At 53.9% G+C, this 13163-nt stretch overlaps 1 protein-coding gene across 1 annotated transcript in view; it reads left to right on the top strand.

The window, feature by feature from the left end:
• The first annotated feature begins 1783 nt into the window (after window positions 1-1783).
• The window catches only part of IGSF21 (immunoglobin superfamily member 21), a 39949-nt gene continuing 28569 nt past the window's right edge, over window positions 1784-13163 (top strand). Inside the window, exon 1 of the mRNA XM_075029241.1 lies at window positions 1784-1903. Within this exon, the coding sequence (XP_074885342.1) occupies window positions 1840-1903 (64 nt within the window). The 5' untranslated portion in view covers window positions 1784-1839. The remainder of the gene's footprint in view (window positions 1904-13163) is intronic.

The raw sequence follows: 13163 nt of genomic DNA, 5'->3' as shown, positions 1-13163 counted from the left end.
GCAATTGCAAAAAAGTTGATTTTGCAAGAAGAGGTGTGTTTTAGGGAAGTGCTGCTTCTAAGGTGGAATAGCGACAGAAAGAGGCCTCCAACCTCGAGGAAAATCTTCCTCCAGCCCTCTAATCTCTTCTTCAGCCATGGCTGTCTGCAAGCCCCAGGCCATCCCGCTCCCTACCTGGGCTCTTCCTAAATAATATTTGCATCTTCCCCTATGTCCGGGAATGAATTAAATCTGGGGAGTTGGAGGGAAACAAGGTCATCTGCGAAGCAGGGCCATGGAGGGATATGCATCCCTGGCTGGCATGTGATTTTGGGGGGAACCAAACGGCTCTGGGGCTGGATCCTGCTGCTGGGGGCTGCAGGGAGAGGGGGATGGCTGAAGAAAGTGGGGTGAGATGGAAACCGCTGTCCCAGGGCTCCCTCTGGCTCCCTGCGCCTGCATCCTGCCCCCCCCCCACACCTGCACCCCACATCCCTGCCTGCATCCCTTCCCATCCTGTACCCCACATCCCTGCCTGTACCCCACATCCCTGCCTGCATCCCTTCCCATCCCATACCCCACATCCCTGCCTGCATCCCTCCACCTCCTGCACCCCACATCCCTGCCTGCATCCCTCCGCCTCCTGCAACCCACATCCCTGCCTGTACCCCACATCCCTGCCTGCATCCCTTCCCATCCCATACCCCACATCCCTGCCTGCATCCCTCCACCTCCTGCACCCCACATCCCTGCCTGCATCCCTCCGCCTCCTGCAACCCACATCCCTGCCTGTACCCCACATCCCTGCCTGCATCCCTTCCCATCCCATACCCCACATCCCTGCCTGCATCCCTCCACCTCCTGCACCCCACATCCCTGCCTGCACCCCTCCGCCTCCTGCAACCCACATCCCTGCCTGTACCCCACATCCCTGCCTGCATCCCTCCCCCTCCTGCACCCCATATCCCTGCCTGTACCCCACATCCCTGCCTGTACCCTCCTGCCTGCACCCCACATCCCTGCCTGCATCCTACCCCCTGCCTGCACCCCACATCCCTGCCTGTACCCCACATCCCTGCCTGCATCCCTCCCTCTCCTGCACCCCATATCCCTGCCTGCACCCCACATCCCTGCCTGCATCCCTCCCCATCCTGTACCCCACATCCCTGCCTGTACCCCCCATCCCTGCCTGCATCCCTGCCCCTCCTGCCCCCTGCCTGCACCCCCCATCCCTACCCGCACCCAGCACCCTCCCTACACCCCCCCGCCCCGCACCGTCCCCCCCCCCGCCCCCCCACCCTTCCCGTGCACCCCCCCAAAAACCGCTCTCCCCCTCCTGCACCCTCCAAAACGCCTCGCACCCCTTCCTACACCCCCCCCCACCGCCCCCCTCCTCCCGCACCCCATCACCCCCCGATACCCCACACCCCCCCTATACCACGCAACCCATCCTGCCCCCCCCCTCCTCCCCGTACACCCCCTTCTCCATCCCGTATCCCCCCCCCCCGCAGCCCCCTCCAGCTGCTCCCGCCCCCTCCAGCACCTCCCGGGGGCCGGACCGGGGCGGGCTCAGCCACCGGGATTGGGGGGGGGGGCAGGGGGGGGGGGGGCAGCCGCCAGCTCACTCCGCTCCCGCTGCAATAAATCGGCTTAGGGCGGCAGCGCGGCGGGTGCGGAGCGAGGACCTTTTTTTTTTTTTTTTTTTTTTTTTTGGGGGGGGGGTGGGATACGGAACCGGGCTGAGCCTTTCCTTCCAACACCCCCCCCCCCCCCCCCCCACCAAAGTCGCCGGGATGCCCGCCTGCCCCTCAGGGTAGGGGCACCGGTGAGCCCCATGGGGCTGCCCCCCCCGCGGGCATCATGCGGACGATGACCCCCCTGCTCCTCTGCCTGCTGCTCTGGGACCTCCTCGACCTGGTACTGGGTGAGTGTCACCTTCTTTCCCCCCCCCCCCCCCCCCCGGGGACAGGAGACCCCCCCACCCCAGCTGCTGAAATAATGGGGGGTGCCCACTTGCACCCCGGGAAGCGTGAGGGGGGGGTCTGGGCTCCGCACCCCCTTTCTGAGGCTTTGGGGGGTGATGGGGGGGGGGCTCTGGAGGCACCCTGTTTGAATGGGGTACCCCCCCCTGCTCCCCCCCTGAACGGGGAACTGGTTTTCAACCAGGGTACTGGTGTTGGACCCGGTAATGGGGCAGCCATTAATAAGAGAGTCGTTAATCAGGCACCTGCTTTGGACTCGGTAATTGGGTGCTGGTGCTGGGGAGCAGGGTGAGAAAATGGGGGGGGGGGGGGGAATCCTCATCCTTCACCCCTGAGCCAGCATCACTGCGGGGGGACCTGTATCCCCCTTCCCTGCTGCTCCGTAGAGGGGCTCCGGCTCCAAATCCCAACCCCAGCTCCACTCGCTCCGTACAGGGGGGTCTGTGCCCTGGGGACCCCCATGACCTACAGCTTTTTTGGGGGGGGTCACAGCATCCAGGGGCACCCCAGCCCACCCTGCCCTTTGGGCATGCAGGGGGTGCCCCAAACCCTACAGATAGGAGGGAGGGGTACCCAGGAGGGAGAAGCAGCCCCCCAAATTCCTGCCATCCCCTGGGGGGGGGTTGCAGCTGGCTGAGCTCCTAAATTAACATCTTGACTCCCCGCTTTGCTCCACAGAGGTTTCAATATCCCCCCCCCCCCCGTCCCCCGTTCCCCAAAAGTGGGGCTCCCAGGAAATTAAAATTAACGGGGCAGGAAACTTTCCCCTCTTTGTGTCCCGGAGGCTGGGGGGAAGCCGTGCAATTTAATTTCTTGTGCATTTGAAGGCAATCTCCCTTTTCTTTCCCCCTTTTCCCCATGCGTGTGTCCGTGTCCCCCCCCCCAATCACCCACTGTGGGGTCTAAGGTGGACGCTCTTTAATGAGCACAGCGAGACCCGGCTGCTCTCCGGAGGCTGAGAGGCTTTGCCGATCACTGGGCGATGCAGGGACGAGCAGAGCTCGCTAGATATCTCCTTTTTTTTTTTTTTTTTTTTAATTTATAATGTACTTTTTCCTCTCCGGAAAGCCGCCGTCAGCTGCTGCAGGGCGCGGGGAGGGGGAGCGACGGCCGCGTTCTGCGGGGTTGAGCGGGGAGAGGTTGACACAAAGGAGTCGATTCTTTCCCGGCATCGCGAGCAGCTCCAAAATCATCCCTTGGGGGACCACGGACCACTGAGCTTAACCAGAGCCTGGCTTGAATTTGGCTGAATCAGGGTCGGGAAGGCATCGTGCACCTCCTGCATCCCTCTCTTGCCATCTCCCTGATGGGTTTTATGTGCTGCCGGGCTGCGGCTGCTGCTCTTTTACCCCTTCCCTGGTTTACTCCGAGCATCCCACCGGCATCGTGCTGCCAAACACGCGGCCGATAATAAAACCTGCGTGGCTCAGGGTGGGGGAAACTTGTGCCGAATCCAGTTCTGCCTTCCACCTGGATCTCCTCTCTACCTCCGCCACGGTTTTAAGGTCGCGGGGAGATAATTTTCAAGGAACAACGCGTCCCCCCCGGCTTTTCCCCAGCGGCAAGCTGTCCGTCACTGGCGCGTGGATCATTTTTTCCTCCCTTTCTCCTATTTTTTATCGCTGCAAATTGGGCGATTGGGCTTCTGTGGCTGATTTGTGAGAGCGGGCGAGCGGGTATGGATAAATCTTTGTTTGAAATGTGTATTCGGGGGTGGGGGGGGAAGAGGTCAAAGTTGTTTTGCAGCTGATCTAGAGGAAGGTGGTGGCCCCGGGGAGGGTTTGTGGGTTATAAAGCGATACAGGAGGAAGATCCCGGCGTTCAGTAGGGTCTGGAGGGCAGGTTCGATGGGCAGCGCTTGGGTTTAGACATCCATGAGCTGGGTTTTGGCTCTTAAAACCATGCTGGGACATTGCTGCTTTCCCATATCCAGAGTATCAGCTGCTTTAAGTATCTCCTAGCCCTCGGCAGAGAAATACTGTCCCAAAAAAGCCAGTTTACGCTCTGCTTTTTCAGCAAACTGCTAAAAATCATTGCAAAAAGCCTGTTTTTGAGGTGGGTGCGCCTGCCCTGATGCCTCCCTTTGCTCTGGGCAGCATGAGGTTGCGGAGGCCGAGCATTGCTCCCGAAATTCGGTGGGCAGATGGCTTTTCCGTGGCTGACGGCATCCTTGGCTGGAGCTGCCGGCGTTGTGGCGGCAAGGGAGGACATGCCCGCAGAGGTCCGTCCCCTTCCCATCCTGGCACTTCTCTCCTGACGTTTCGAGCAGGATCCGGCCACGTCGCCTGGGAAGAGGCAGGGGGGCACGTGCCCAACATGCAAACTCCCACTGCTCTTCCCTACAAGTGCGTTCGCCTTTGGCGTCTGGCCATATGTCTCCAAAGCCATTTGGGGGGGAATCTCACCTATTTTTATTGTCACCTTATATATCGCACGGTGCCGGCTCGGCGGGCAGCTGCCCCCCATCACTGCCGCATCCAGGAGGAGCAGCAAGGTCCTGCTGCTGGCACAGAGAAGAACACAGGGAATCCATCAGAAGCGCTTCTCATCCTGCAAAACATCTGTGCCTTCGTGGGAGCATTTGGGGGTTTTCCATCCATCACCTCGTAATGAAAAGCCCTCTTATTTACCCGAACGAAACCGCTTACTTCCTCACTGCGCGGTAGGTCGGCTGGATCTTTCCCGATGTGTTATACATCTCTCTGGGAAGCATCACCCCTTTAATACAGCTTTTTTCCTTATAAAGAGCTCAATCTCTTACCTTGGCCAGAAAAAGCAGCCTAGGGCAGGGCTAAGTGGGTTAAGGAGCCGTCAAGATGAAAAAATGAGGGCATGCGGAGGAGGCGAGCGGCTGGACCACGGATAATGATGAAGCTGTAGCCCCAGGGCCCCCCCCAGGTTTTGGAAAGCCGGAAAGCCCCATCTGCAAGCAGGGTGATGGCTTTTTGGCATCGCCAAAATCAGGGCTGGCTGATTAGCCAGCGCTCAGCTTGTCGCCTGAAATATGTTCCCATAAAATGTTCATCGGGGTTTGTTTTACAGCCGTGTAAAATCAGAGCTGTGTTTTGCAAACATGAAAGGGAGGGCTAAATATGTCGAGTTTTGATCTCGGCGAGATATTTCTATGGTCCTTATCTGAGCGGTTTGCTTTAGCTTCTGTATTCCCTCCCCAGCACCTCCTCCGATGGGAAACAAGGGGGAAAATTCAAGTGTAGCTCCTTATTTGAAGCTGCTTAGGGGTTTTCTGGGCTTTGCCCCCAAAGGGCAGGTCTGCTGGGACTGGGCTTTGCAGGGACCTGCCCTTAGGGATATCCCCATGTCACTTCTCCAAGCCAAAAAACAGCTTGGAAAAATCCCTTTACAGTTATCATTTTTATCAGCAAGCTGAATTTCTCCCCCCCTCTCCATTCCCAGGGAGCCCCCAAGGCTTTTCCTCGCAGGGATTTTCCCAGCTTGCCAGCAACCCCCGGGGCAGCTCCTCTTTGCAAGCCTGGAAAAGCTCCTTTTTCTCCTTTTGGTAGGAAAATAACAACATACGGCTTTTTGCCGGGGTGATGGGAGCCACCTGCTCGCATCTCTGCTGAGCTCATTTAAAGAAAAGAGGGGTTTGGTGGGAGTTTGCATGCTGGGGGGTGGGGGACGAGGGCAAAGGAGGAGCATCCTCTGCGCCACGTGGGAGCAAAACCTGCTCTAATTCACCTGTGAATGTACAGCACTGACCTGGAAAGCCATCCCGCGCTCCCTCCATCCTTTTCTGCTCATGCTTTTCCCTTGCAAATCTTGCATTCAGCTTAGGGTCACCTCTTTTTTTTAATCCTTTCCTACTATTTCCATGAATTCTGCATTTCCGTGAAGCCCCTGCTTTGCTCTCCGGGTAAATCCAGGCCATGCAGGCGGCTGAAGCCCCTTCTGAAAATCCTCCTAACCGTGCTAATTGCCCTTCCCCAATTAGCCCAATTTTTCTCTTCCCACCAGCTGCGTTTTGTAGCGGTTTAGAGCTGCCAGTTTGAATCCAGAGCTCTTTAAAAAAAGCTTTAACACAGACAAGGATCTTCCCCTCGCCTTGTACCTTTCCAAGCTAATAAGCATCTTCGGGGTGCAGATTCCAGGCTTCATTTCTCCACAGATACCCTCATGTGTTAAATCATGGCTGGTCCCTGGCTGTCCCCGAGCATTTCCGAAGCTCCCCCATATGTCAGAGCTCAGTTTGGGGGTATTTACCCCCCAAATTCCCTTGCTGCAACAAGTAATCCCTTGTTATTATTAGCACGCCCCCAAAAAAAGCTTAGGGATGCTGTAGGGTTCCAGTTGGGGATGTCGCTCCCCTCTTCTGAAATGAGGACTTGTGTTACAGGTCCTGGATTTGCTTCTAAGAGCCTTGAGCTAAGCAGCCCCTGCTATATGCAGTGTGCTACATGCTGTATGCAATGTGCTAAATGCAAGGTGCTACAGGCTAAATGCAAGGTGCTATCTACTATATGCTAAATATATCACAGCCCTTGTATATGCCCTGTGGCCTCTCTGATACCTCCAAGCACTTCCAGGCAAGATCTACCCTGGCGTTGCATCCAGGCTTGAGCGACAGGGAAATGCAGCTCGGCTCCTGCGTCGATGGGTTTTTATGGAGCATCCAGACATGGCGTTAACCACGTTTTCACAAGCCTCTCCTTCCTGTGGAGGCATTGCAGGGCTTCACCTGCCCCACCTGCCTTTTTTTCCTGGTTGGCCTTGCAGAAATGGTCTTTTTTTTGTCAGAAAACCCTTGACTGGGAATGCTTGCGGCTCTCACCTTGCTCCTTTTGCCAAGTGCTTTAAGATCTGCTGACGAAAAGCTCTCCGCGGTTTCGGGATAAGAGCAGGTTTTATTTAATCCAGATGTGCTAATGACTTGGGAATGAGGCTGAGACAGAGGCCAGGATCTTCCTAAGGCTCCTGCAGCACTTGCTGAGGGAAAAGCCTTCCAGGGAGGTAGGGATGGAGTCGAAACCTCACCCTGGCAAGGATGGAGATGCCAGGACCTGCCTGGGACCGCGTACAGGGAGGACAAAGCATCACCCTGCTTGGGACCCGCCGGTGATGGGATTTCCTCGGTGCTTTGGGGTTTTTTCCCCCTATTTTCAAAGAGAAAACCTTGATTTTGGTGACACCAAGTCAGGCTCGTTGCTCAGACGTTGGCAAAGAGGAAAAGCAAGGGAAGGAGACCCCAAGCCCCTATTTTTGGAAGGCAGGAGGTGCAGCGCTCGTCTCGCAAACTTCCCGGCTCGTAAATCCCGCTGCGAAGAGCCGAGCAGGGAGGATGCAGCTGATGTGGCTGGTTTTGTTCCCTTGCCAAGCTGCTCTCTTTGCCCTTTTGTTTGCTTTCTGCCGAGGCACTTGGAGTACTGATGGGCTTGTTTTTAACTAATGACTGGCGCTCACATTATCTCTCCCCAGCATTATCTCTTTCCCACTTTTCCCCTCTCCTTCCTAAAATAAACTGTCAATCACGGGCTTGTTTTCAGCGCTTTTGGGACTGGATTCACCGTGAGTGCCAAGGGCAGGCGGGCTCATAGCAAAGTGCAGGGACAACAACCCACCGCTGTGGTTCCCTCTATGGAGTTACTATATAAAAGTAGGTTTTTAGGGTCTGCAAAGCCATTTGGAGCAGAGAAGGTGCGTGCCCTGCTTGTTTCCACTCTCAGCTGGCTGAGAAATGGGGGTCATACCCCTAAACACTGTGTCAGAGCCCTCCCTGATATCCTTGTCTAGTGGGGTGAGCTCAAGCCCTTTTGGGGTGACCCTTCTTGCTGCATCCCTGCGATGATGCAGGGTTTGATAACCTGAGGTACACGTGTGTTTGCAGCAGAAGCCAGTGCTGGAGCTGATACTTTGAAATGCAATTAGTGCTTGTATTAGCTAGAAGCAAAACTATCATTAATAGGGTCCTGACAGCCCCAGCGAGGGAGGTTTGAAGCAGGGAAGGAGGTTTTTTCCAGCGCTGGACCAAATCCACAGCAAAGCCCTGCCTTCTGGAGACCACCTCAGGGGGATTTTGGCTGCTAGCTTTGCAGGGGTTTAGTCTTTGACTCCAAGGAGGTTTGGGGAACATCAGGAAAAACCACATTTCCCAGCGGAGGGATGTTACAACCCAATGAAAAGGGGCTGTGGAGGTGGAAACGTGGCATCACCGAGCCCTTCCCAGCCTCCAGACCACACATTTCGTCTCTTCTGGTGCTGGGAGCACATCTCTGTGTGCAAAATCCTTCTTGGCTGGAAGACTGGGTGTCTCAGCGGCATTGCAAAACAGAGCAGGAGAGGCAGGGATTTAGTTCGTCTCCTGCCCAAACCTCTCTATAATTTCCCATTTATATAATGCCTTCAACAATATACTTCAGAGGGGAGGGCAAAGGGAATTAGCAGCGGTTATTCCAGCCCCGCTCCGCCTCCCTGTGCTTGTAGATAAATCCTGATGCTGCATTCTATCTGGCCAGGACAAGGAAAATGGGAACTGGAGAACCCTCCGTTGGGATGCACCTTCTTTGCACATGTGTTTATACCTATTTGTTCCTTTGCAAAGGGAGCTGCAGCAACGGGGATGGGCTGGAGTGACGCAGAGAGGGGTTGGTTCTCCCCAAGGGAGCAAAGTGATGGGTGGGATGCAGGGGGGACATGGTGGGTGGCACTTGATTTTGCTCCTAGGTGGACTGCCATCTGTGGAAATGCTCTTTTTGGGGATAGGTTTCATGGATAACCCTGGATTTGCTGGTAGCAATGTTGCTTTTGATGATGCTTGTGCTGGGGAGGACACCCGGCTGGTCCCCAAGGTGTGTTTTGCCCTTGGTGCTGATAATGCTTGAAAAGAGGATGATGATGAAAGGGGCGATTTCGGCTGGCAGTTGTCATCGTCACAGGCACCGAGAGATGGCTTTGGGAGCTGCTGGCTCCTTGCAGCGGGGCTGAAATGGGCCATAACAGCAGCAGGAGGAGAAAAAGGCTCCAGCTCAGCAGGTATCACCAAAAGCACCAGAGTCAGCCCAATTTTGAGGTGGCGGGGATGTGGGCGAGCTGAGCTCCCTGTACCCCAGCAAGCCTTCTCATAGGGATGAGCATCTTCTTCATGACAAGTTGGCTGTTGACTGCACCTTTCCCTCTGAAAAAAAAAAATTCCTTGGTTTGATTGGAAATGGTCTGGGAGGGGATTTTGATGACCAAGTGATTTAGGTTTCCATCGCAGCTTTGCACGTCCAGAGAGCAGGGTTCAAAGCTTGGCTCTAAGTTGTGCTTAGGAAGATTTCCAGCCTGAATTCAGGCAGTCCCTTGATGTACCATGAACTGAGATACGTTTTCTGCTCCATCAAGCATCTTTCTTGTATTTTTAAGCCCAGAAAAACCCTGTTCCCTGCAGATTTAGCTTCTGCATAAGCTATTAGAAGAGGGGGGACCACATGCCCAGGCTTTGCCATCCCACCCCCATGCCCCACTTGCAGCACTGAGAACATCCCACGAGCTGGTGGTTGAATTTAGCTGATTTTCTTTCTTCTCTCCTAAAGATATACCTGCCAAATTGTATTGCAGAAGGACGTGGTGACTCAGAGCAGGGTGGGAGGGTTTAGGCAACTTCGCCTTGCCCAGCACCCCAAAATATATACAGCAGGCTGCTGGGGAGTGTGGTTTTTTTCCATGTAAGATGAATAACAGACTAGATCTGCTGATGGAGAAGCACCATGTAATGGGTAGATTTTGCTCCAGAAAGGCTGCAAAAGATGTATCACCAGCAGGAATAAGGCTGGGTGATAATGCCGCTGGTTTGGCTTCCAGACAGACCATCATTCATGGAGAAGAACCTCCAGCGCTTCGTCTTCGCTTGGACTATCTACCCCTTACAACTTGATAATGAGATATTTTCCATAAGTGCTGGCTGAGGTGGCTCTTTTTAAGCTATATTTGTGTCTTGTTGCGTTATTACGGCTTTTTTTTTTTCTTTTTTGCTTCTCTAAGGAAGTTCTTTGCAGGCAGTTGATGTATGCAAACTGGCTGGAGATAGTTGGGTTTCCTCCTGACGGAGAGTGAATTTACGCTGCTGTAATTATAGTAGCGGCGTGGGAGCAGAGTGATGCTCGAGGAAGCACAGGCAAGCCCGGTTTCCAAATTAAACCCTTCTGCTCCTAGAAATGTGTCTTTAATTTTTTTTTTTTTGGAGTGGGAAAACACATCTGGGCAACTTCACGGTGGGAAATTATTTGGAGGGGGCAGGATTGGGGCACGTGGATGTTAGGGATGCTCGTGCCTCTGTGTGTGTTTGCATGGACCACCCTCCTCCGCCTCCTGAGCTGCTAAAAGCTCCCCGCCGTGAGAAAACAACTCGACTTTTTAAAATTGAAAGGGCTTATTTAAACAATGTTATCTCTCTGGTGAAGGGAGAGAGCATATTGAATGGTTATATTTAGTGCCGGGTGTAGGACAAAGCAGATGCAGAGAGATTTTTAACGTGGGAATGTTAATCACTTGTGCCACACCGCCTTGGAGATGTACGTGTGTGTATATATATATATTTTTATATATACGCAACATGCATGTGCTCAGACACCCGTGTGCTCACTGAGGATGACGACGGGAGTTGAACATCCCTCCTTGATTTGCTTTTTGACCTTTTCCCACCCCGGAAAACCCATCCCAGTGGGGTGAAGTGATGCGGCTCTGCGAGCTGGGGCCCCCCCATAACGCGCAGCAGGAGGGATGTGCTTTGGCTCTATGGCGGTGTGCACAGCTCCTCCTCTTTCTGCCCCCCAAAATGGGATGGGGGCAGGAAGGACAGCACTTACAGGCTTGCAAATGGACTGTTTAACAACCCCAGCAGTGCTCTCCCCCCCCCAGCAAGCTGTGAGGAAAGCCTACCGCATTACCCAGCCTCTATTACCCACCCTCGCGGGAGCACTGAATTAAAGGAAATATTTTATGATCCTACGCTTCGTTATGTTTTATTAAAAGCAGAGCATCGGCCTCCCCTGCCACATTCATCAGATCAGAGGCTCTGCTGGGTTTTTTTTTTTCCCTCCTTCCCAAGCTCTTGCTGCCGTCGCTGTTGTTCCCAAAGCATCCGACTGCTTGGGTTGGCTGTAGGGCCGGTCCAGTGTCTCCTGACAGAGGAGGAGAATATGAAACAGGGTAGAAAATATGACTGTTTGGTTTATCTAAGGATGCTCCGTATCCAAATGGGTTTGGGGATATGGAGTCATGCTGCAGAAATAGCTGATGGATGCAGGAATAGGGATGAATGCAGGAAAGTGGAGTCATGGGGAGATGTCACCCCATGGAAGGATTTGAGTCATGGATGGAGATGAGCACATCCCTGTGAAAAGATGCTCAGAAAAGCCTCCCCTCATCTTTCTGCTTTGCTCCAGCTCAGGGCGATCAAGCCCGGCGTGGGAGGACCTCCGGGATGTCACCGTTCTGGGGGGAAAGACCCCCAAAAATGCCAACATCCCCTCTGCAGAGGTAAAGTAGCGAGCAGGGCTGGGAGGTTGCTGTATCAGCCTTCGAGATCAGCGGCAAAAAGCCAGACAAATATTGATAGCCGGGCATATCTAGAAGCATTTGGGAGACAGAAAGGTATTCATTAGCAGTTATTTCTCAACGGTGCGGAGATGGATAGGGATTAAGGTAACAGCCGTGTGCATCCTCTCCGTGAGAGTGGCGAAGTAACGGTAAATCAGCATTATGAATCGGTGCTGTAAGAGGGAGATATTTTTTAATCTTATTAGTGGCGCGGCATTACTGGGAGAGCAAAGGGATTATTAATCACGGAGCGTAAATCGGGGAGAAGAGCGTAGCTTCAAATTAGCAATCCTGCTTTGTAACGGCGAGAGGGGCAGTGGAGATGGAGGAGAAAAGGCGGTGGAGGGAGGCTGAGTCGGGGGAAAGTACTGAGGGAAAGGGCAAAAAGCCCGTGCCAGGGGATGACGGTGAGGTTGGGATGCAGCCGCCCCTCGCCTCGGCCAAATTGGTGCCTGGGAGAGGTGTCTCTGGACCAGTGCCAAAGCCCAGAGCTGGAAGCCCCTGTAGGTTGTGTCAGATGTCTTGTAAGGTATGTGGGTGTCTGTTCTATCAACCCAGCTGTCAGTCTGTCTGTCCCTCCATCCCACCCTTCATTCCTCCCTCCTTCCCTCCACCCATACCTCTGTTGCTCCCTACAACCCTCCCTCTATTCCACCATCCCTCTCTCTCTCCGTCTATCCCTCCCTTCATCCCTCCATCCCTCCATCTATTCTTCCATCCCTCCCTTTCTTCAGTCCTCCATCCCTCCCTCTGTCACTCCTTCCATCCCTCCCTCCATCCCTCCCTCCATCCCTCCCTCCATCCCTCCCTCCATCCCTCCCTCCCTCTCCTACCCCCATATACAACCAGGAGAAGACACCAGCTGCCTCCAGAGCGCACCCCATGGGGGCACAGAGGGTTTTGCAGCAGCGGAGGAAAGGAGCAGGGGAGCTTTGGCTGCTTTTTAGCACCCAACTTGACTAATGACAGTGCCGATCTGGCTGCCCCAGGCTCCTCCGAGGTCATTTTTGGGGTGAAAAGCTGTGCATCACTCCCTAAATTGCAAAAAAAAAGCGGATTTTGTAGCACTTGGCACCTCTGCCTGAGGTTGTGTCTTTGAAGAAGTTGTTCAGAAGGAAAAAGGGGAAAAAAAAAATTAATAATAATAATAATCCCTTTCCCGTTACACAGTGCAGGAATCGATGGTGCGGGCAGAGATTGCTCACAGCAGACACCTGGGGAGGGAGGGGGAGAATCAATGGCTACCTCGTTTGTCACCAATCAAAAATATGGGATAATTGGATTTCCTGCAAATAGAGAACTAAAAAAGCAAATTCATCATCTGGGTCATGGTCGCCTACTTCTTCTGGGCCACCTTGGCCACCTTGGCACAGCAAAACCCCGCCGACACCTCGCTGGAACTCCTAACTTGGTGGGAAACCCAACAGCAGCATCTAAACCTAAATCCTCATCCTCGTTTCTCAGTGAAATTAATTATTTTTCCCCCTTCTGCCCACACCAAACCTATGTATTTCCTGCTAAATCTGGAAGAAGAGAAGGTTTAGGGAGGATTGTGGGGTTTCATATTGGAAAATTCAAAACCGTCCTTATTTTTCAGAGAAGTAGCATTACTCTGGGATGGGATTTTTGCTGGATCTCAGGTGGGTTTGTAAAGGGCCTTGCTTTCTC

This window comes from Buteo buteo, chromosome 5 (genome assembly GCF_964188355.1).
Source record: "Buteo buteo chromosome 5, bButBut1.hap1.1, whole genome shotgun sequence".
NCBI lineage: Eukaryota > Metazoa > Chordata > Aves > Accipitriformes > Accipitridae > Buteo > Buteo buteo.
Note: the sequence above shows the minus strand (reverse complement) of the source record. Positions and strands in the feature narration are given on the sequence as shown.